General features: G+C 39.6%; 3 protein-coding genes and 1 non-coding gene across 5 annotated transcripts; 1 reads left to right on the forward strand and 3 right to left on the reverse strand.

Annotated features, from left to right (window-relative positions):
• The first annotated feature begins 256 nt into the window (after positions 1–256).
• LOC135616278 (coatomer subunit gamma-2-like) lies at positions 257–8,378 on the forward strand. The gene is made up of 18 exons (XM_065115480.1): positions 257–395; positions 788–885; positions 986–1,036; positions 1,126–1,239; positions 1,328–1,528; positions 1,614–1,715; positions 2,402–2,509; positions 2,574–2,807; positions 4,440–4,690; positions 4,783–4,954; positions 5,332–5,487; positions 5,582–5,632; positions 6,013–6,153; positions 6,235–6,432; positions 6,517–6,648; positions 6,745–6,918; positions 7,575–7,814; positions 7,982–8,378. Exons 1-18 carry the CDS (start codon positions 344–346, stop codon positions 8,174–8,176), a joined length of 2,670 nt encoding a protein of 889 aa, XP_064971552.1. The 5' UTR covers positions 257–343; the 3' UTR covers positions 8,177–8,378.
• A 658-nt stretch (positions 8,379–9,036) lies between these two features.
• TRNAE-UUC (transfer RNA glutamic acid (anticodon UUC)) lies at positions 9,037–9,110 on the reverse strand. The gene has a single exon. It is a non-coding gene; the product is annotated as a tRNA-Glu (tRNA).
• Positions 9,111–10,558: 1,448 nt separating this feature from the next.
• On the reverse strand, positions 10,559–13,373 carry LOC103992936 (glucan endo-1,3-beta-glucosidase 7). 2 transcript variants are annotated; one of them, XR_010488903.1, is made up of 6 exons: positions 13,334–13,373; positions 13,213–13,253; positions 12,724–13,094; positions 11,396–12,408; positions 11,048–11,327; positions 10,559–10,970 (listed from the first exon to the last, which is right to left on the reverse strand). XR_010488903.1 is itself a non-coding variant. In XM_065118848.1 (5 exons), the coding sequence occupies exons 3-5, from the start codon at positions 12,779–12,781 to the stop codon at positions 11,106–11,108; spliced, it is 1,293 nt and encodes a 430-aa protein (XP_064974920.1). In that variant the 5' UTR covers positions 12,782–13,094; positions 13,213–13,253; positions 13,334–13,372; the 3' UTR covers positions 10,559–11,105. The 2 variants fall into 2 exon arrangements, 1 of the variants encoding a protein (XP_064974920.1); XM_065118848.1 differs by having other exon boundaries at positions 10,559–11,327; positions 13,334–13,372.
• A 516-nt stretch (positions 13,374–13,889) lies between these two features.
• LOC103992937 (cyclase-associated protein 1) lies at positions 13,890–21,861 on the reverse strand. The gene is made up of 10 exons (XM_009412867.3): positions 21,392–21,861; positions 20,668–20,836; positions 20,486–20,550; positions 18,954–19,266; positions 18,730–18,874; positions 18,491–18,600; positions 18,323–18,378; positions 18,148–18,204; positions 17,634–17,777; positions 13,890–14,290 (listed from the first exon to the last, which is right to left on the reverse strand). The coding sequence occupies exons 1-10, from the start codon at positions 21,689–21,691 to the stop codon at positions 14,204–14,206; spliced, it is 1,446 nt and encodes a 481-aa protein (XP_009411142.2). The 5' UTR covers positions 21,692–21,861; the 3' UTR covers positions 13,890–14,203.
• Between the last annotated feature and the right edge of the window lie 1,043 nt (positions 21,862–22,904).

Raw genomic sequence — 22,904 nt, forward strand, 5'->3', positions numbered from 1 at the left:
TCTAACCTCTCCGGTTATCTATTTATTCGGATCGTGGACGAAGGAATCCCTCGTGGATTTCCACCTGGCTGTCATCCGACCCGTTAAGGCCAGTGAATAAAAAATATCGAATCCAATTTATCTAGTTTTCCGGATCAAGTACGAACGGAGCTGTCTTGGATCCGACCCGTTAACGAGGCTCATAAAAGCAATCGCCCCTCTCGCGCTCTCGCGCACCAGTCCGGAGCGCTCGTCGACGGAGCCATCGCTGCTGCTTCTGTCTCGGTTTCCTCCTCCTCTTCCCACTCCAAATCCCATCCTACTTGACTCTCTCGGTTGGTCTTATTAAATCCCGCCACCTGGGATGATGGCTCGGCCCTACGTCGTGAAGAAGGACGACGATCATGACGATGAAGGTTCGTTTCTAACCCTACGATTCCTGTGCTTTTAGACCGATCTTTGCATTCCGATTGTTTCTGTAGGAGATCCCTATTTCGTTTTTCCGTCATTGTGCTCAAATTCCAGGTTCTTTTTTCTTTTTTCTTTTCTTGGTTGTAGTATTGATGTATTGGAATGAGAGTTTTCGAGACAGATCGGCGCCGGTAGATGACGGATTGGTTTGTTGAATATTTATTTTAATTTAATTCAATTTGGATCAAGAACTCGGTCTTCTTCGTGTTGAAGTGATAGAAATGTCTTCCCTTTTGTTATTGCACGTAATGCAGCAAGTTTTGGGTATTCGGATTTAGAAGGAAAATAACCTGGAAAAGAGAATTTAATTTTTAGCTTAACTGTCTGGTTCTTGCAGCGGAGTACTCTCCATTTCTAGGGATAGAGAAGGGCACAGTTCTCCAGGAGGCCAGAGTTTTCAATGACCCCCAACTTGATGCCAGGAGATGCGCTCAGGTTACTGAGAACAACCTAGATTTAGTGCTATGTCATAATTTAATTTTCATTAGTATTGTAATGTCACTAATTCGGTTGTTGTTTTATTTGGAAATTATAGGTTATAACAAAACTCCTATATTTGCTTAATCAAGGGGAAGCTTTTACAAAGGTTAGCCTGAGATCAGTGCTGTTTGTTTTATCTTCAATTTGCGCATTTGTCATATTTTACGTATCATGTTTTTCTTTTCATTTTTATAGGTGGAGGCCACAGAAGTTTTCTTTGCTGTAACAAAATTATTCCAGTCCAAGGATACAACACTAAGGAGAATGGTTTATTTGATAATTAAAGAGCTTTCACCCTCCGCTGACGAGGTTTAGATGCCAGTTTTCTCTAGCCAGAGTGTTTCAGATTCATATTAGTTTTTGCCTGGAACCTGAGTTCTTGAATTGCTTGTCATAGGTCATTATCGTCACAAGTTCTTTGATGAAAGATATGAATAGTAAGATTGACATGTATAGGGCCAATGCAATTCGTGTTCTTAGTAAAATTACTGATGGTACTCTTCTTACGCAAATTGAAAGATATTTGAAGCAAGCAATTGTTGACAAAAACCCTGTTGTTGCCAGCGCTGCACTTGTCAGTGGCATTCACTTACTGCAGGTACATACATCACTCTCAGTCATGTGGCAATGGTTTAGTATCTTATCTTATCTTATATCTTAATTTACACTTCAAATTCTAACAGACAAATCCAGAAATAGTTAAAAGATGGAGCAATGAGGTACAAGAAGGTGTTCAGTCCAGGGCTGCTCTTGTTCAATTTCATGCACTTGCTCTTCTTCACCAGGTGCATCATCATATCTTATGTTTGATTAATTATCTCTTAAAAATGAAACCTGGAAGTGTGAATTTGCTAACGCTGTAGGAGAACTTGAATGGCATGAAAAATGTTATCTCTGCATATTTGAGTTTGAATTATGCCCATCTCCATCACCTGTTTTCAGAAGTGGAATATTCGTGTGCATAATTATCTTGTTTTCATATCCTAGGATAGATATGACAATCATGGTTGGATTAATAGGCCTTGTTCAATTGTTAGCTTAGCACAAACCAGGGTCTGTCGTACCGAACCGTACCGCCCGGTATGGGCGGTACGTACCGGTCCAACATGTTGTTGGTACGCGGATCGCCTGGGACCAGTCCGAGTGCACTGTAGCAGTGCTACAGTACCCGACACACCTGGGTGTACCGCTCGGTACACCGTACCGTACCGGTACCGAGCCCAGGTCGAAATACCGGTACGGTACGGTATTACGAACCTTGGCACAAACTATAAGGAATATCGCCAGGGGGACCAATCAATTAAATGAAGGTGGAGAGATTTGTACATAGTTAATAAAGAGTATAAATAACACTGAACAGACATTTAAACATAATTTAGCCAGCCCAGCAAGAAAACATTTGTTTTTTCATATCATTATGTTGTTGAAAACCTAGAATTTTGTATTGATGATTGTTTTGTTTTACTTGCAGATAAGACAAAATGACCGCTTGGCTGTAAGCAAGCTTGTTACTAGCTTGACAAGAGGATCAGTTCGATCACCTTTAGCCCAGTGCCTTCTAATAAGATACACAAGCCAGGTACTTTTTGGATTGTGACAGTTTGAGCAAAGAAAATTACAAGAAATTAAACCCATCTTTTCAGGTAATTCATGAGTCGAGCATGAACTCACAAACAGGAGAGCGTCCGTTTTTTGATTACCTTGAATCCTGTCTGCGACATAAAGCAGAATTGGTCATCTTTGAAGCTGCAAGAGCAATTACAGAGCTGAGTAGCGTGACCAGTCGAGAGTTGTCACCTGCAATCACTGTTCTACAGTTATTTCTTAGTTCATCCAAGCCAATTCTTCGTTTTGCAGCTGTTCGAACTTTAAATAAGGTCGTTCATTATTTTGACATAGTAACCAATTAATCTTATTCTGTCATACCATACCCGATACAAGCTTTGCGAAGATCATCATCGTGGCTGTTTGTCTGCTAAATGTCTTAAAGCAAGACTTTAATTTCAGGATTACTGACTAACAATATCCTTTTTTTTTTGTTCTTTTATTCATAACTATTACAAAGTGTAATTTGCATGCCCTGCAAAAGCTTATGTTATCTGAAAGCTTTGGATAAAAAGAAAACAAATCTGGTATACCTTCAACTATGATATATATCTTATATGACAATCTAAAGCCCTTTTTTTTTAATCTTCCACTCCTGTGTTTTCACTTTTAGCTCTGGTTCTGACCACTTTAACTGAAGTGAAACAATGTTTTAGATTTCTAATTCTTAGGCACGCAATAGAGTGGAAGAACTTGATATAAGATCTAGGAGTACTGTAAAAATACATGGTTTGTGTTATTCTTTATTGGCTCTCTGACTATTTCATTTTTCATGTAATCCAAGCACATTTACTTCAGTTAACTGAAAAAAATGAGGATGACTCTGTGCACTAGACTCTCGCCAATGCAAGGTCAGGGACGGATTAATGCATGCAATATTTCCATTAGAAATTGAGAGACATTTTTCTTGAGAGACATACAATCGTAATTTTCAGAAATCATGGTGGTAAACTTCCATTAACATGTGGTACACCAAGACAATGTGCTATATAATATGATATTATCATCCTTCATGCATTTCTTGTAGTGGTCAATTACTCCTTTCTTTTTTCTCTATTATATTTCTAGTATCAATTATGTGTGAACGTAACTAGGTTGAGTACTTTCATATACTGTTTTTAAAAGCACTAGGCACTAGGCACCAAGGTCCCAAAACAAATGAGATGCTAGGTGCTCGCCTGAGTGAAGTGAGGCACTCTAGAATATTAAAATATAAAAAATATATGTGGAGGAAGGTGGGGGAAGGAGAATAGGAGTAACCGGCGGCTAGGCTATGGAAGAAGGTGGGGAAGGAGAAGGTGGTAGAGGAAGTTGTAGATGAAGGCAATAGTGGGGGAGGAAGCTACGAACGAAGGTGGTAACAGAGGAAGTTGCGGACGAAGCTGGCATCAGTGGAGATAGCTGCGGACAAAAGCATTGGTGACAGAGGAAGTTTTAGACAAAGGTGGCGGCGGCGGAGGGAGTTGTGGATGAAGGCAGTGATAGCCGACGTAGGGTTTCACTTCAAAGACAAGCTAGGGCTGAGTCGGGTGCAAGGGGCGGGTTTTGTGTTAGGGCACTTTGGTTGGTTAGATTGAACCAACTTGCTTATTTAATCGAACCAACCTGATCCATTCTTCACTCGGGTGCTCGCTAGAGGCGCCCAACACCTGGGCTCAACCGAGCGCCCGTGTGGTGCTTCATTGAAACGCCTTGCCCAGAGGTTGTGCGAGGCGCTCGAGCCTTACCTCACCTTGCCTGGGCACCTAGGCTAGTGCCCAAGCGCCTTTTAAAAACACTGCTTTCACATTCCCAGAATAGTTCAATGAGATATAGATGGATATTCTAGGAGTAACCTAAGTTGTGTTATGAGCTTTAATTATTCATATCTCATCATGGTTAATGATCATAAGTATTCCTCACAGGTTGCTATGACACATCCTTTGTCAGTTACAAGTTGCAATATCGATATGGAAAGCTTAATCTCAGACCAAAACAGGAGCATTGCTACTCTTGCTATTACTACACTACTTAAAACAGGCAACGAATCAAGTGTGGATCGCTTGATGAAACAAATAACCAATTTTATGTCAGATATTGCTGACGAGTTCAAGATTGTTGTTGTGGAAGCTATACGATCCTTGTGCTTGAAGTTCCCTCTCAAGTACCGGTCATTGTATGTGGAGTGTGACTGCATCAAGTTTTTATTTATGCAAAATTCTTATATAGGTGAATTTAAAATTTGATTTTTATGCAACTATCATCCAGGATGAATTTCTTAAGCAACATTCTTAGAGAAGAAGGGGGCTTCGAATACAAGAAAGCAATTGTTGATTCAATTGTCATCCTTATAAGAGATATACCAGATGCTAAAGAAAGTGGTTTATTTCACCTCTGTGAATTTATAGAGGATTGTGAATTCGCCTATCTTTCTTCTCAGGTAATTTTATGCGTTTTCTGTTTTAGTTTTTTGAATACTGAATCTTGATGAATTTGCCAAGTTAAGAAAATGATCCAACATTCTTAATTTATGTATTTCTCATGCTATAGAGGCAGTCGACATCAGATTTAAATTTTGATTCATTCTATGACTAGGAGCATGCATAGTTTTGAGCAGCGGCTAAAGCTATTATTTGTGTATTTTGGAACCTCTTGTATCTTGATCCTCACAATATTTTTCATATTTCACCTTCAGTTCTACATAGTTCATGAGCTGTAAATGAAAAGATGAATGACTAGGTCTGTTTCAGTGATTGCAATGTTTGTTGCTTCATTTGTTTGAATCCAGTTACTCATAATTTATATTGATTTCGCTAGATACTTCACTTCATTGGAAATGAAGGGCCAAAGACTTCAGACCCCAGTAAATATATTCGTTATATCTACAATCGCGTTATACTAGAAAATGCAACAGTTCGAGCTAGTGCTGTAAGTACCTTGGCAAAGTTTGGAGCCATGGTCGATTCCTTGAAGGTACTACATATTTGTAGTGGTCCTATAGGTATTTTCTTTGGTTGATAATTCATATCTCTTGTTCGTGCTGAATTTTGATGAATTACTTTTGCAGCCTCGTATACTTGTCCTGCTCAGACGCTGCCAGTTTGATATTGATGATGAGGTAATGAATACATGTTCTTAACATGATCATATATTTTGAGAATGCATTGTAGGTGTGTCTTCTATTGGGCATGTTGAATTTAAATCAGTAAAGTATCCTTGGTTCATTCTATCGTAATCTTTTAGCTTTCAATTTATTTATAGCTTTCTTCCTCCTGGCACCACAGTTGATTAGGGGTTTGAGTTTGTACCAACCTATGTTTCTAAATAATATCTGTTTGAGGAACAACCTTGTCTCCATTGGAGCAATGTACCTGACCATAATGTTTAGTTAGGATCATGTTAATGTTACACTGTCAGTTACATGTTGCAGGTCTGCAAGTGTCTTAAAGATTAAAGAGTAACCAAATTGTTCTTTCTTGTGCCCATGATTTGTCCCAGGTTCGGGACCGTGCAACACTTTATCTAGACACTCTTGGAGGTGATGCTTCAGTTGGTGAAACTGAAAAATATGTAAAAGACTTTCTTTTCTGTTCATTAGATGTGCCACTTGTCAACTTGGAGAAAAGCTTGCGAAGCTATGTATGTTCTTTATTGCCTAGGCTGGAGTCGTATGATTGTCTCTTTCCAGCTCTTCTCATATTTACTTTTACTGTGAATCAGGAGGCTTCAGACATGCCTTTTGACATTTATTCTGTACCAAAGGAAATTAAGTCACAGCCTCTTGCCGAGAAAAAGGCTCCTGGTAGAAAGCCTACTGGTTTAGGAGGTCCTCCTTGTGCACCTGTTTCAGCTGTCGATGCATATGAAAAGTTGCTTTCATTGATTCCTGAATTTTCCAGCTTTGGAAAACTCTTTAAGGTTCCTACATGATATGTATTATAGAAGACTAACATAATTTTTTATGTATTTTCTACTAGCTTATATTTGTCTATTTTTTGTCAGTCATCTACACCTGTGGAGTTGTCAGAAGCTGAAACCGAATATGCAGTTAATGTAGTTAAGCACATCTATGATGGGCACGTTGTATTTCAGTACAACTGCACAAATACCATACCAGAACAGCTTCTTGAAAATGTAATTGGCTATGTCTCAGTATGCTGATCATTTTGTATATTATTAAAATGCTTTGGAACATCACTTGCGTTGTCTCTGTTTCTTTTACATTGCCAGGTTACTGTTTTTGTTGATGCTTCTGAAGCTGAGGATTTTTCTGAGGTTGCATCAAAGCCTTTGAGATCCTTACCTTATGATTCACCAGGACAGACTTTTGTGGCTTTTGAAAAGCCATATGGTCTTCCTGCTACTGGAAGATTTTCAAACTTGTTGAAGTTCTTTGTTAAAGAGGTATGATCATTTTGATGATTTGATTTGCTTGCATTTCATTTGTTGTCATGCTTGTCTCTTGTTTGATATTGAGGCAAGGGGATTTATGTGTCATTTTCTACTCCAGATTTATATAACAACAATTGTGATGCAGCAAACAAGATGTGTAAAATCTTATCCATTTTCTACTCCAGATTTAGATAGCAACAATTGAGAATTATCAGTCATCCATTGGAAGTCCAAGCAATAATCGACATGGATGATGCAATATAATGATTAAAAATGTTGCAAAGAGTGCCTTTTTACGTGCGATTTATGTTCGACAAATTGGTAGCATGCATGAAATCAAGTGCATGAATGTTGTTGTGGGACATGGCATGTATCAAGGTTTGGTGAAAATAAAAAAGATGTATGTGTTTTTCGGGTTTCCTAACTTTTAGAAGATGAAGAAGGAAATGGATATCGGGATTTTGAAGTTTCAAATTGTTAAAATAGTAAAAGGCAACTTTATTTGCCATACAGTTACAGCCCCCTTGTACAATTTAAAGTACATTTTATCTTCTTACGAGGCATACAAAGCATGCCTTCTGTAGGAGTGCATTTTTACAGCTTTTGTGTTTGTTGTTTTAACATCACAGCATGTGCAAAAATCCAACCGTTCTCTTGTTTGGCTGCAGGTTGATCCAGCCACAGTGGAGGCAGAGGAAGAAGGGGTTGAAGATGAATACCAGCTAGAAGATCTTGAAATTGTCCCAGCTGATTACATGCTGAGGGTTGGAATCTCCAATTTCAAAAATGCTTGGGAAAGTATGGCCCCAGACAATGAGAGGGTCGATGAGTATGGGCTTGGTGCTAGGGAGAGCTTGGCAGAAGCTGTGTGTGCTGTCATAAACATTCTAGGCATGCAGCCTTATGAGGTTAGTTGGTGTTTCAGCTTCTTGTCTCCCAAATGATTGTTATGCCGGTATTTTTTTTGTATTCAGTGAAGAGTAGCTAGACAGTAGGACAATGTTTTTTCCTGGTAGCTTCTGTTGTCTAATATTTAGATCAAGCAATATGATACCGGTCATTTGGCTGTTGGCAGGGTACTGAGGTGGTGCCGAGCAATTCGAGGTCACATGCTTGCTTGTTGTCGGGAATATTCATCGGTAATGTGAAGGTGCTAGTCAGATTGTCATTCGGAGTCGATGAGTCTAAGCAGGTTGGCATGAAACTTGCAGTTAGATCCGAAGACCCAAACATCAGTGAGAGAATTCATGAAATCGTTGCTGAAGCCTAAATGCAAATGTTACCGGTCTCCAATTCTTTTTTTTCCCCCACAATGACACAGAATGAAGAGTATGTCTCTACATATTACTCTTTTTGTTGCTCGGTCAGCGTTCATACAAGCGGCGGGACGCTTCTTTTGGAAGTCAATGCTGTAATCTTATGATCTCCAATCCTGATCATATGATTAAATCAAGTAAGCTGGATCTTGCTGCTGGACCAGAATAGGCTTGGATGAGCAGTTGGTGATGGGTTACATTAGATAATGTCATGAATTTTTGATGTCAAACACTCCTGAAATGAGTGGTTTGTTCTCTCAGTTTTCAACTTGTAAATGTGAGAAGAAAGATTAGAAATGACTATTGTGACCATGACGTGCGTAAATGTCAAAGAGGTTTTAAGATTTGCCACACTGATATGTGCTCGCTGCAGGTGCTCTCGGCGTAGAAGATGCAGTACAGAAGCTTGGAAGGAAGGAGCATATGCAGTACAGCCTTTGCCACCAACCTTAGGTAATGAATTGAGTCCTATCATTGTATGTTAACTTGCAAGTTCCTCGGCCAACTTTAGATTACTTACTGTCTTCCATATAAATAAATAGCTAATACTGACGACACATGACAAATCCTTGATGAGAACAAGCAGAAGCTTCGTTCACCGAGTGTCGCATAACCTTGTCGGGGTGGAACCACAAAACCGAAGACAAAAGTTGATGGCTCATAGTGCAATCAATTAGATCATGTACGGATCACATGAACGAAGACTTAGATCTGATACTTCAAACTACGATCATAAACCAACGAATTTGAGATTAAAATGCCAGATAATAATAAAAAAAATTATTCCAAAGGCCAGATAATAATAAAAAAATTATTCCATTGCCGGGATTTGAACCCGGGTCGCCTGGGTGAAAGCCAGGTATCCTAACCGGACTAGACGACAATGGAATGTGTTAGGATTTCAACGCAGATATTATTAATATCTAAGTTTTAGTGTGGTCACATGCAAACAACTTTCGCGTCGAGTTGATTGGAGGATTCGATCACGAGGCATACAAAATTAAAATTATGTTGTTGTGACCAACAAATTTCTCTATGATGTTTACTCTAGTACAAGAGTAGTGCTGAGTTTTTAGTATTCAGATATTATTCTAAGTGAGTCAACGTATCTAAGTTTCTTTTTATATGTATAGTTATATGATGAGAAAATATCATTGACACTTTTTATCAGTTCGACATAGTTTTAATCTATATATATAAGATTATTCGAGATGAAAATACCAAGCTCCCGAGGAACCTCCCATGAAGATTGAGGTCGAGAAACCTTTATATGCATAGGGTTATTCGAGGTGTAAACACCAAGCTCCCGAAGTATCTCCTGCATGAAGATCGAGGTGGGAAAGATTTTTCGACCCGATCTAACTGACGCTCAAATTAATAACTCGAAACGAATGTGGATGCAAGTAGTAAAAAAAAGTAAACCCCCCAACTCATCGTATTGAAAACGAACTTTATACATAATCACAAAGGGACATAATATTATGTGAAATATTATATAGGGAGGTAGCCTCTAACTACCTCCAATGGTCTCCTCTTGGCCTTTTGGTCACTTGGGCGACAAAAGAGGAACAACCCTCGATTGCTTGTCTTGGACTTGGTTTGGACTCTTATCCACATGGGTAGATGGGTGGAATTTGACATGGACTACATATGACAATTACGTATCAGATGATATTTTTTGTTTGGTAAATTACGTATCAAATAATGATTAGCTGATACTGTAGTTCTTATCATTTGTCTCTCCTAAAGGTATGTTTCAAGACTCTTGTAAGAGAGGTTCAAAGCACAGGAGTACGTTCGGGATCTCCTCTCGTAGGTTGGGTTTTCTTGCACCTCGAACAGATTTGCCTTACGCCTCCATCGTGATGGGTCTCACTTCACGCTGATCAAATTTTCTAGACTCACGTATCTCGGACACATTTTTGACTTACATCACAATTATAATAAATTTCTTCTCACATAAATTAAATTTTTTTAATTCATATACCTTAGAAATATTTTACCTTATAACTCCATAAAGTTTTTCTGACTGAGTTTTTCTAACTCATCCCTCGAGCATATTTTACTATATACATTTATATTTTTAACTCATATACCTCTTATATATTTAGATCCGTATATTTTCCATGGTCAATGGTGGTGGCGGTGGTGGTGGTGGGTGACTCCAATTATGTTGAGCGCTCTGTTTGGACTTTCTTCTCTTGATGGCTTCCTTCGAAATGCGACAAGTAAAGGTCGCGTCGTTGCTTGTCTTTCCAAGAAGTGGAGAAAGAGAGGCTGATGTCGCTCGCTTGATAGGACCACCTTCACCTAAACTTTATGAAAAGATGTCCATGTCGATTAGGAATAGCATTAGAATTTTACCTTCATAAAAACGTTCACATTCGACACAATAGTGATAGCAAATTGGACAACCTGACCCAATCCATTCATCTGAGCTTTAGCCCAACCCAAGATGAATTGGGTTAAACAAACCATCAAGCCAAGATTGGATATATACAGAGAGAGAGAGAGAGAGAGAGAGAGAGAGAGAGAGAGGAAGAGAGGAAAGGGAGCAACAAAAGTCATTCCAAGTCAAAACTAGTCTGATTCCTACTCTTAGCTTATTGTGATCGGAGACAATTCTGGTCCCATTCGGTTCCCATCGGCGAATATAGAGACAAAAGATGCGTCAAAATTTGTTGACCTTTATTGCAATGCTCGCCATCCTGTTGGATCCAATCCACGTACCGAACAAAATACGCTTTGCTGTAGCCATGTGAAGTGCACAGTAAGCAACGATTACTTCTTGAGGAGGCGGAGCGGCGGAAGCTTTGTATTACTACCTCGGTAGATTTGCTTTCCTTTCTTCTTCTTTGCTTTAATGTGGGGTGGGTGTTTGCGCTACGTTAGCAGCAGCGCCAGCGTCACGTACAAGAAGAGGCGACACGCCCCCAAGGCCGTACGCGATCGGACGGCGTTGGGGATGTAGCACTGCGCCCCCGCCTGGGTCGGCCGGCCGTCTGCGCTCCCCTGCAGCGTCGCCCCCGGCTCGCACCACCCCGCCGGCTGAGTCAACCCCGTCACCCCTGCAGGCGGTGGCCCTGCATCCGTCGACGTGCTCGCCTGTGTGGCGGAGAAACATCGATGAGTTGACCGTAGAAGCTTACGAGAAAAGAGAGTTCTTTGGTTACCGGCGCCGTGATCGGGCTGGAGCTCGAGGTGGACTTGGCGAGGCCGGCGTCGTAGTTCATGGTCTGGTCGGCGCGGTAGAGGCCGAAGGAGCGCTCCGAGGCAGGGCCGGGCTTGAGGTCCTCGTCGTAGAGCGCGAAGATGTACGTGTCCACCGACCGCCCGGGCATGAGCGGCGTCCCCACCAGTGACCGCAGGTGGGCCACCAGGTTCCCGTTGAAGGCCTTGGCGTTGTCCACCGAGGCACCCACCTCGTCCGGGTCCCCCTGGTACGGCCACCCCGTCTCCGCCACCACGATCTCCACCTCCGGGAACCCTAGCGCGTCGAGCGCCGACCGCACGGCGTCCACCTGCGCGTCGAACATGTTGGTGTACGTGAGCTTCGAACCCGCGTCGAGCCGGCCCGAGTTGGGCTGGAAGAGACAGAAGGCCAGCGTCTCCGGCCGCGGGTCGCTGCGGTAGGCGAAGAAGGGGTAGGGATTGATCATGAAGGGCGACCCGGTGTCGCGCAGGAACCCGAGAATCCCCGTGAGGTCGGCTGCGATGTCCGGGTGGAAGGCGCCCGAGGAGGGAGGGTCCGACTGGGACAGCACGGCCATGGTGTGGACGGTGGAGACCTTGACACTGGAGGCGGCCGCGGAGGCGGAAAGCGCGGAGCGGAGGTTCTGCATAGCGGGAAGGAGATTGGACGCGAGGGAGGAGTCACCCGAGTTGAGGGCCTCGTTGCCGACGGAGACGACGGAGATGGAGGAGGCGGGAGCATAGGGGAGGACATTAGCGGCGACCCAATTAGAGGCGGCGACGGGGTCGGAGGCGAGGGCGGCGATGTCGGAGTTGGAGACGCCGAGGACGATGGAGATGTTAGTGCCGGCGAGGGACTGGATGACGGCTGGGTCGGCGCCGTAGAGTCGGAACTTCGAAATGGTGGTCGATTGCAGCAGGCTCACGGTCTCCGATGGCGGCGGCAGGTTGTCCGCCACCTGCCCGTAGTTCACCCCGATGAACGACTGCGACTCTGTAAAGACTCAGCGAGGAAATTATGACCTGTCTCCTTTTCCTTTTCCAATAAACAAAATAAACAACCTTTTCTTTTTCTTTCAGGTCTTGGAAAAGGAAAATTACTCATTTTCTTGAAAAGATGGAGAGATCGTTCGATATAAATTATGGGATTGATTGATGATGGCGGCATGTATTGAGCACAGTTGGAAAAATTGGAAGAACCCAATTCGACGAGACGAAGAGATTGCAACAGTTACTCACGAAAGCATTCATCACCTTTATTATTCTCGAGAGAGGAAGAGAGAGAGAGAGAGAGAGAGAAAGGACTTACTTGCAGAGGAGAAGACGAGGAAGAGAGCAAGAAGGAGGAGAAGACGCCGCTTCGCCATCACCTGCACCTGCAGTAAGTAGGTGGAGAAGCGAAGAAGGAATACCTCGGCTCTTTCTGAAGCCACGACGAGTTGTTGGACTTTAAGAGGAAGGCAAGGAGAACGCGTGCTCGTATGGTGAAGTTGGTAGAGCCCGTGAGAATAACCCACGGTGATATATATACAGCGGCTTCTGGTGTGTCTCCAGAGTACAATACAGTTCTGGAAGCTGGTGGACGACAGGAGGCCGCCGTGCCATCCGGAGGCGGTGCGGGCGGGTAAACATAACAGGAGTAACGTACGTTGAGAGCCATCGGATATCACGGAACAGTTGCTTGCAAGAGAAATTAATAGGAATTAAAATCTTTGAAGGTCTTCTAATTTCGTTATCTTAATAAATTGAACGAAACCAAACACTCAAAATGTGATGATAAGGGGGGAGCTTGGATTACTTGAATCACAAGGCATGCATCGCTCTGCCACAGAAGCTATTCTGTAAGCAAAAACAAGAAACTCGAGTTATTGTAATGAAAAAGGAGGGAAAGCAAATAAATTGATTTAGGAACAAATTACCAGCATCACAAAACCTGGTCCGATCGAGTGTCGCATTCTGGGGTGGGGGCTCTTTCAGTCTCTAAACCTGTAGACCCATTTTGCTCAATAATTCTAATAACTTCGACTAGTTACATATACCAAACTGAAAGCAACAGAAATATATATGTTAAGGTAAAGGCACGTTATGGAAAGTAAAGCTTGAAAAGAGCTGCCCCCTCTCAAGCCTATTGGAACAAGAAATGGTTTATGTAGAGAGATATGAACAATAATTAGAGGAGAAAGTTCAGTGCAGAAGCAAGTGATTCATGCATTATTATAGACTAGATGAGCAATCAATCAAGCACCACTCGCAAGGAGCAGATGGGTGCTCGATGTTGTGGTCTATGGACTAGCATGCAACTTGCAGACAGCCCATCAACAACTGAGGAATGACATGTGTTCGGAAAAAGAAAGGCACTCATAATTCAATCTCATTAAAGGCACCATGGTTCCGTGAAGCTGATGGCTCAACCATTAGTAATGGATGAACAAAGGTGAAGAAGACACAAGATTTATTGTTTGTCAAAACACATGCTTTCTTTTCAGCATAAAACTCATTATAATCATAATCACAACAAAATGCGCTGTTTGACCACATAACAGTAAACCTGTCCTGTGAGAACAGATGAAGATGAGATTTGGGTTAGGCAGGAAACCGGTGACGAGTATTGCGATCGGTGACCATGACAAAGAGTAGCATAATAGGGACAAGCTTGGACTGCATAACCGCAGAGATGAATGGAAACTTAAAACAAAAAAACACGCAGAATGTTCTGTTCTTGGCACTCATCTCAACATGATAAAAAATACTCCACAAGGGCATAGGAAAAAGCTTGTTAACAAGCATGTCTACGCTCCAGAGTGAGAGACTGGTGATGTTCTCATCTCGCCATCTTTGAAGGTGTGGACAAACTGCTGTGGCAATGAATGCTCAACCTACAATCGTAAGCAGCAATGTTTGAGAAGAAGTTCTAAAATATATTAGTTACTCGTTATTATCATGACAATATATCATAGAATTTCATATGTAGGGTCGGTTTCGGACAAATATGTGAAGCATGCAATTCCGGTTTTAGCATTTGGAATAGAAACCAAGGTAGAGGGTTAGATTTCCAAAATCAATTGCTCCTCCAAAGTTCGAGCAATATAAATAGTCCCTTATTTAGAAGGATAAGACAGCATATAATCAAATCCAGTATCCCTTGTTTGCTGCTGCCCTGTTTGATTAGCTAAATTATACATTTTCAATCTAGTCAGCATTTTAATGGAAAGTCATTAAGTCCTTGATAAAATTAACACTCATCTAGATGAATAGAAAACCATTTGGAACAACACCTTGTAAGACCCTTGCCAAAATGACAATTTTCAATCTGAGTCCAGCGTTAGCAGTCCTAGAGAGTAGATTAGTGAGTTGACAATGTGTACTGAACTTCCCACAAAGTTATCAATTGTCTCACAATCTTGGGTATTCTCGGAGGTTTCCCTTTGGGAAGATGAGGGATGAACTTCATCTTAAGAGTAGTAATCCGTGAGCTTATAAGAAGTTAGAATTTCTTTAAAATGGAGAAAATCCAATGTGTAATGACAACCGATTTGAGAGTTCACCAATATGTCCATTCATGCTGGTGGTTTATCCATAAAAATATAAGAAAAAAAAACTTGGCTCCTTTTTTGGAAGCCTAGGCTGGGAAGAAAGCCTTTCAACTGAAGACTATTGCTGGCAAAGTAGAAGCTGTTGACATGATGGAAGAGATTATCAGGTTGGCCATGCTTAATCACAGTAAGACATCTAAGTTCCTTTTTTAGCGTAGCATGATATTAATACTGACTTAAATCTTTTAACAAGGTACCTTCATAGAAGCTGTTTTCTGTAGACAACTGTCAGATAGTTATGACACTTGGGTTATACAGTGAAACACATTCTTATAATATTTGGTCGCCAAACCATCATTCAGAACTTTATTTGGAAGTCCAAAACAATAACCGACTTCAGAGCCAGAATCCTGCATATGTCCTTATCTAATTTTATATTTAAGCTGATTTGGTAGAACCTAAAATTAACAAATTGTTCCATCACTGACACTTTTACAGCCCTTAGTTTTCTTTAATTGGTTGCAACCATGAGATAAAAGGCCGTACTTAAAATTACCATGGAAGCACAAGAAAATGTAAGATGAAGATTCATTCAGAAAAGGAAAAGGATGCCCATTCACCATATTAACAGGAAAGATTCAACCATTGTCAGCATCATATATTATTATCTTTTATAAGCCAAGTCTTATTTCAATACAATATTTCCTACATTTGTTTTTAAAAAAACAAACACAACCTCTATCTTGTCATAATAATTAATAGCAAAGCAACAAAGCAGTCCAACACGATTATTTGGGATAATTTATGCTCAATCTTACCATCAAAGATTGAGAACTTTACCTTGTATCAGCCAATCTAATGCCATAAAAATCAGATTAAAAAACAACCATTGACTAGGGTCGCTAGAATTTCAGACATCACAACACATACAAAGAACCAGTGGCAGAGATAGCGAAAATAGAAATCAACTGTTTTTATTAAGGTAAATGCAAATAGGAAGATATGCTCATACATTACATGATGAGATTTGTATTGTTTTCTTGCCATGAATAATGAATTTACATGAATCATGACATGGGAGCACCCTAACTTAATAATAAATAAGGAAATTTCATAGTTAAACAAACCTAGCATAATAGAAGTGAACAGTCAATGGAAGAAGACAAGAACACAGTTGCTATTTTCAAATTAGGTAAGGACCACAAACATCAATTTGTGCATGCACCAAATCATAGATTTAACAAGAGAACAACCCTCCAGCCAGTATAGTAGAAGTTTGACTGCCAAGATATTGAATGAAAGGACTCATTCAGAAATGAACTGCAGGATGAGAATTGTACTGAATACAACAATAACAACAACATCAATAAAGCCGTAAGTCCCAACTATTAAGGATCGACTACATGGATCTTTTGCTGTCATTGAGATCTGTAAAAAACCATATTTTTAGTGAAGTTTAGAGCATTTAAATATTCATTTATAATTTTTATTAAGGTCTTTTTAGATCTTCCTTTGTCTCTCCTTTTACCACTAATATTAATCATTTTGTTTCTTCTAACTATCGCATTCATATATTTCCTAAGCACATACTCATACCATCTTGAATGATTCTCTCTCATCTTATCCTCTATCGAAATAATACATAATTGTTCACGAATAAAAAGACAATTGTATTGAATCTGAAACAACAGTGATTGACCAAATTAAATCTTCATTCGACTCCCATTCACTTGTATATAAAGAACTAGATGAATATCTTCAATGAATTAATGAAGAAAAATGGCATGGCTCACCATGACTTGCGAAGATTATTGTATAACCAAAATGTTCTTACTCTTAGACTAGAGATGGCAACAAGGTGGGTTGAGTTTTACTTAAAACATCCCTGTCCTACCACTCAAAAAATCTAACTTTGTCCCAACCAATCAAAATTAAGAAAAATAAAACCATACTCAACCAACAAAAAACCCATCCTTATCGTCTTTTCCTGTTCTGCCCTGATATGAATATACTGTGAAAATTGATGTAATAATATTGGCATATTTTAATTTTATTTGCAATATAGTAGATGAAATCTTTATGTGAGGTGGATTCATGGCAAAATAAGTCATGCAATCTGGATACTGCCCAATCATATTTTGAAATTATGCCATAAAACCCTCCTATTTCTCAGTCAAAGCTAGTGATTTCTGTGGGATGGATCCGTGGCAAAACAAGTCATCCAATCCCGACCCAGCCCGATCAGATTTTGAAAATTATGCCATAAAACTCTCCCACTTGTCAGTCCAAGCTAGTGAAAACCAACTTGAACGGGCTAAATCAATTTGATACTCTGTAGTCTGTAGATCCCGGTTGAAATTGCAATCCCTATCTCAGACGTCCTAATTTTTTTCAACTAAACAAATAATATAAACGAGGCTAGAAGGAGGTGAAGATCACTACCAACTTACATTGGTAATTTGGTTATTAATGTTACAATCAAGTGGACATTCAGTGCAAAAAAAGAACAGAAATAGAGACATCAAGCTTGTAGTAAACACCCAGCGGATAAAGAAGCAATCTCACCATGATGACAAGGCTTACTTTAATAGCTAATTGGTAGATAAGGTAAACGATATGATTTCATTCTGTCTGCAAAGTAAGAAAGGCGAAAGATAAATATCAAGAAAATGTGAAAGAATCTTACCCAGTCACTGTCAGGGCCAGCACCAGGAACTAGCACATTAATTTCACTTGATTTAGCCGTGGTTATAGAAGCCCCCAATGAAGAACTGCTTAGATATAATTGGCAACCAGAAGTGTTGTCAACAGATATAGTTGGTGCTGAACCCTGCACATATTTGGCTTAGTTTGCAACAGTGACATTGGAAACTAAGATATCAATTTTTTTCCATTGGAGAAAAAGAATATTGGATGTCTCTGTTCTAAAGATAATAGCCTAGAGTTTATTTGCATAGCCTGCCTGCGCATTACGTTAGCCAGCATGGGTTGCTGGAATCTGAAATATTATTTTTTTCCAAAAGAAAACAATAAAAATTACTATCTTCCTACAGTAACTCCTACAATGCTCTTCTAAATCAAAGGTTACTAGAAAAACTCAATCGAACAGCTTCTCAGGTTTCTTTAACGAGTTTGCTGCACCGGATAGTTTGAATTAATTTTTTTCTCAATTTTACAAGTAACAAGAGATGCTCAGGTACCTGACATTGCACCTCAACACCATTGCAATTCACAACTTCACAAGCTGCGACAACATCCTAAATGACAACCACAAAAGGAACTTTAAACATCATATCGGAGAATTATAGATGAGACAAGCATATAATTATGAAAGCCTTGTTTTTCATTTTGGGATAGCCAAATTTCTTCACTTACTGTAAAAACAATTCCCATTTTGTTGCATTTATCAACAGTTATGTTGTTCACTTTTCCTGCAAATATTAATCAAATTTTCAAACATATACATGGAGAGGCCAATCATATTTCTAAAAGCATAAAAATTAGAAAAGAACCTAAAAATGAAAACAGAAACCTAAGGATTACCTTTTACTTGTAAAACAGAATCCTTGCACCCAAATATGTATACAGACTGCTTTGAGTCACAGTCATCTATAACCAAATTCTTCTTTCCAATCTGATTTTCGACCGCCCATCTGCCATATATGTTTACTGATAATAAATGCTACACAAATATAACAATTAAAGAAAAGGGAAGTTCTATAAGTCTAGTAAAACTATAGAAGTGCAGACTATATTAGAAGGAAGGATGAACGCATCCTCACTTGCGACCCATTTGAAGCTCCAACTTCGGGGGTGCTCTAGAAAATGAAAATGAATTGGCACGAGGACTTTTCTCTGTTGCAGCTATGACACCAGTTCTATCAGCCCGGTTTTTGGTCTTCATGTCATCCGTAACTTTCCTCAGGCCTAACAAGTAGAGGCCAAATGCCATTCACCCACTACCTCACAGTCAAAAAGTACAACTTAATAGTTTATGTTTATGTACCTGCAGTTGTCGATTTTCCAGAGCTAATCTCTTCAAAGACAGCAGACATTCCTTCTTTAGGACGTGATGATGTAGTTTCTGTGCTAAAAAGTGGTGTTGCGGGTGGAGGTGGTGGAGCAGGGGCCCTTGCAGCAGGAGCTTTGGTGATGGCAGAAGAGGATGATGATGAAGAAACAACTGCAACTGTACCCCAAGCAGGACCCAAGGGATAAAAACTTTTCACATAGTCCCGTAGGGCTGGCAGATATAACTCCTTTAAAGCTTTTGCCCACTCTACATGGTCCGGATTCTTATTTCTGTACTCCACAAGAATCTGAAAATGGAATGATGGAAGTTGTTCTTTCAAGAATAAACTGTTGTTATTGATGAAATTCTAGGGAACTAATCTGATGCATCTAGAGTGCATATTTGTTGAAAACAGTAGATAATGTAAGAATATGAGATATGCCACAAACTGGTTTCCTCTGGTAGAGAACTTAACCAAGAAAACTCTACATCGTCAAACATGAACATCATGTAGAACATAATTTTTGGCTGTTGACCATCAATTTTATGAATAGACACATGAAATCTTAGTTTTGAATAATTAATTATTCCTTCTATAATAGGTACACTCATATGATGGCACCAAGTGCTAGTTATTAGATTTTTTTTTTTTTTTTTTTTGCTTTTCCATAACAATACAATATATCTAAAAATAACGTCCAATGTAACTGATATCAAACTTCAGCTGATCGGACAAAACTAGAGCCCCATAAAAAATCTTAACTTGGGATACAGAGAGCTAAGCTTATAGGTATGATCTGTAGGTCATCTTGAGCATGACAGATCTATCGTTACATGTTTTTTAGACAATCTGACGTACAAAAGTTAAGTGATTTTTAAAGACCCAAGTTTGTAATTGACCAACATCTACAAGGTAGCAGTTGGCTGCACCAAGTGATTCATACTGACTAGAATGACCAAGTTATAGTATTTTCTGCATGCACTAAATCAGCAACAATCCCCAATACAAACTCCAATAGTTTTAGCTACATCTCATATGATAATAGAATTTTAATAGTCTTAGCTACATCTCATATGATAATAGAATTTGATCAATCAGCAAAAGAATGCACTTTAAAAACAATTAGTATCACCACTGTCTGTTGTAAGAGCCTGGTGACTTGTGGGACACAGTACAGAGTTTCATCAGTTGACCTTAGCTGAGGAATTATATACACTATAGCTAGGTAACACAATAATGGTATCATTTAAACTTATGACAATTGCATAGAAAGTGCAAGGTTAGAAGGACTAATTTAAGGACATCAAAATAGGTCCAAACAGCCATAAACTTCTTATAGTCAAAATTTTGTTGCATAATTATGCAGATATTGTTCAGCCATTGGTGATAACCTTTTAATTACCTATTCAACGGTAATGACATGAATGCATAAATAAATGTCTCTGCATTTCTTTTAGTTTATGAGAATTTTGTCATTGGCGAACTTTCAGATCACTTTCATGGTGATATTTATACTTAAGCATACCTTATTATTGTAGAATTCTGCCATCTGCCAACTTTCTTCCACATGAGCTATTGGCATGCTCATGCCTGGGAGGAAGCCAATAAATTTCAAGAAAGGAAAGAACTTAAGTACAACATATCAAAATGCAAAAACAGATCACAACAGAAAAGGGGAGAAAGAGCATAGGTTACAAATGCACTAACCACAATCTTTTCCCATGTAAGCTATCCAAGCCAAAGCTGTTAGACTATCAGAAGCTGCCTTCAAATGGTTAAAATATTCAGATCGCTTTACTTCTGCCATGGAATTTGCTCTGAGAATCACGTCATTCAATGGCTTCAAAAACTCTGGTAAACCAGCAACGTCTGGCTTCTGTGGCATCAATGAGAAGTTTTGATCAAACTCCAAGGATCCTTAAGCACTAATAATATATAGAGAGACCATATTCACTGTCACAAATGTTTAAGAAAAAAATGAACAAGTGAATCAAATAGACGACAAAACAGTTCACAGTTAACTCGATACCGGTCTCGAGATTAAAGGCAAGGTAACAATTAGAGTTTAATTTTACTATATCATTATTAAAGCATTCCTTGTCATCAAGGCAGCTAAAGAATCCATAAAGTGTTTGAATTGTGACCATTAATGTCATGAGCTACTCTTAAAGAAGACAAAATAGACCGGGCTACGATCGGATGCGACACATAGACCTAACTAATATACGATGTGAAATATTCCTTGCTGCTCTATACCGTTATAAGTGGAGACTGTAAAGAAACTAATTCGAAGGAAATAAACCAGAAAGAGAGGTATCCCAAGAAACAAGGATGGGATGACAGGTATTTCAAGTGAATCACCGAGCTTTCCGCATCGAATCAGATGGTGCGCCAGTAAAAGGAAGAATAGATCGGATCGGATGCGACCAACCTGGCGTTGTTTGGCAGTGATGAGGAGCTCCTTCAGCACCGTGAACGCTTCCTCGATAGTCTTTGTGGCATCGAGGACCTGCCCTCCGATCTTGCCGGCGGCCGCGGAGACCCGGCCGAGGGAGTTGGCGACCATCTCGTCGAACGCGGAGATAGCGGGATCCAGGGGCGCCGCGTCGGTTAGATCTATCGACGAGGCCGAGGGAGCGGATCCGGCGGATGCGAGGGCCTCCAGCCGCGCCACCGCCGCCTCCAGCCGCGCCACCGCCGCCTCCAGCCTCGTCAATAGCTGCTGCTCCATGTTTCTAGGGCTAGATCTGACACCACTTTCTCCTTCAAGGCTCGATTTGCTGGGGACGAAACGAGTGAAGGGTGCTGCTTCGGCGTCTTATACAGAAGAGATGCGGCTAATGGGTTCCCCTGTGGACAGTGTTCGATGCACTTCACTTGGTTTGTGCGTATCTTGTGTGGCCTTGCGGTCGGTTCCCCGAGAGGCAAATAGAAGCACTCGTAATGAATAAATATCCAAAAACATTTACATTATAATAATAAAAGAAAATTCTTTAGTGGAATATATGCATTAAAATAAATTGTGTCTTTTGAGATTAGCTAAATCTATAAGATTTGGTTACCTACTGTTATTAATTATGATGAAATTAATGATATATATTAAAAGAATATTTTTATGAACAACACTATGATCATTCACTATGAATATTTTCCTCATTTTATTTTATTTTCAAACAATATCTCTAATTTTTAAAAATACCCACAATACGTCTAAAAAAATTATCAAATTTTTAACCCTTTTTTTTTTTATCAGACTGTGTTTTCATTTGAATTTATGATGATTTAATTGAATTAAATTTTAAAAAAAAATCTCATTAACAAGAAGTCTTCCTCCCTATAACCACATGTGTTGTGGACACTCAATCTCTAATCATAGGCAATGCTGTAGTGTTTGGTTAACTTTGTCTCTATCAATTATCCTTCCTTCTCTATTCATAAATGATGATTCATTTGGTGAAAGTATTTAATGACAATAATGATTCCTCGGTATTCTACTCTTTTTTTTTTTCTTTTTTAATGACCACACTTTTTTCTATCTCCTCTCTCTTATTTTCCCCTCCCCCTTCGCTTATGTATTTTCCTAATTCTTTATCTTCTCGTTGCTTATCTCGTGGGTTATGATAATTTTGATTGTGTTTATGTTTGAATATATTTTATTTTTTGTTATATATAAATTTTAGTATTGCTAATTAGGTTTGATAGTAGTTTTATTTTTTTAAAAAAAAATTAAATAAATTAATCAAAAGGATGAGAGAAACTTATAAGTTCTTTGCCCCCAACGAGGATGACTCATCCCTGTCTAAATAAAGAATGAGGTGAGGATGAAAAATAAATGTTGAGATAAGGATGAGGATGAGATATCCCTAAGCTAATGCTAGTTTACTAGTATGACTATTAAAGGGAATACTATGTAATAGGTTAAAAAATATTAAAAATAAATTAAT

The sequence above is a fragment of the Musa acuminata genome, chromosome BXJ2-7, assembly GCF_036884655.1.
Source record: "Musa acuminata AAA Group cultivar baxijiao chromosome BXJ2-7, Cavendish_Baxijiao_AAA, whole genome shotgun sequence".
Taxonomy (NCBI): Eukaryota; Viridiplantae; Streptophyta; class Magnoliopsida; order Zingiberales; family Musaceae; genus Musa; species Musa acuminata.

Excerpts from the sequence above, each read along its gene's own strand:
- LOC135616278 (XM_065115480.1), top strand. The coding sequence starts at position 344 with ATGATGGCTCGGCCCTACGTCGTGAAGAAGGACGACGATCATGACGAT. Across the intron at positions 396-787 it reads CGACGATCATGACGATGAAG|CGGAGTACTCTCCATTTCTA; the intron begins GTTCGTTTCTAA and ends TGGTTCTTGCAG. Across the intron at positions 6,919-7,574 it reads TGAAGTTCTTTGTTAAAGAG|GTTGATCCAGCCACAGTGGA; the intron begins GTATGATCATTT and ends GTTTGGCTGCAG.
- LOC103992936 (XM_065118848.1), bottom strand. The coding sequence starts at position 12,781 with ATGGCGAAGCGGCGTCTTCTCCTCCTTCTTGCTCTCTTCCTCGTCTTC. Across the intron at positions 12,409-12,723 it reads CCTCGTCTTCTCCTCTGCAA|AGTCGCAGTCGTTCATCGGG; the intron begins GTAAGTCCTTTC and ends GAGTCTTTACAG. Across the intron at positions 11,328-11,395 it reads CCAGCCCGATCACGGCGCCG|GCGAGCACGTCGACGGATGC; the intron begins GTAACCAAAGAA and ends TCCGCCACACAG.
- LOC103992937 (XM_009412867.3), bottom strand. The coding sequence starts at position 21,691 with ATGGAGCAGCAGCTATTGACGAGGCTGGAGGCGGCGGTGGCGCGGCTG. Across the intron at positions 18,205-18,322 it reads AAATGGGAATTGTTTTTACA|GATGTTGTCGCAGCTTGTGA; the intron begins GTAAGTGAAGAA and ends GTTGTCATTTAG. Across the intron at positions 14,291-17,633 it reads CTGGCCCTGACAGTGACTGG|GTTGAGCATTCATTGCCACA; the intron begins GTAAGATTCTTT and ends TTACGATTGTAG.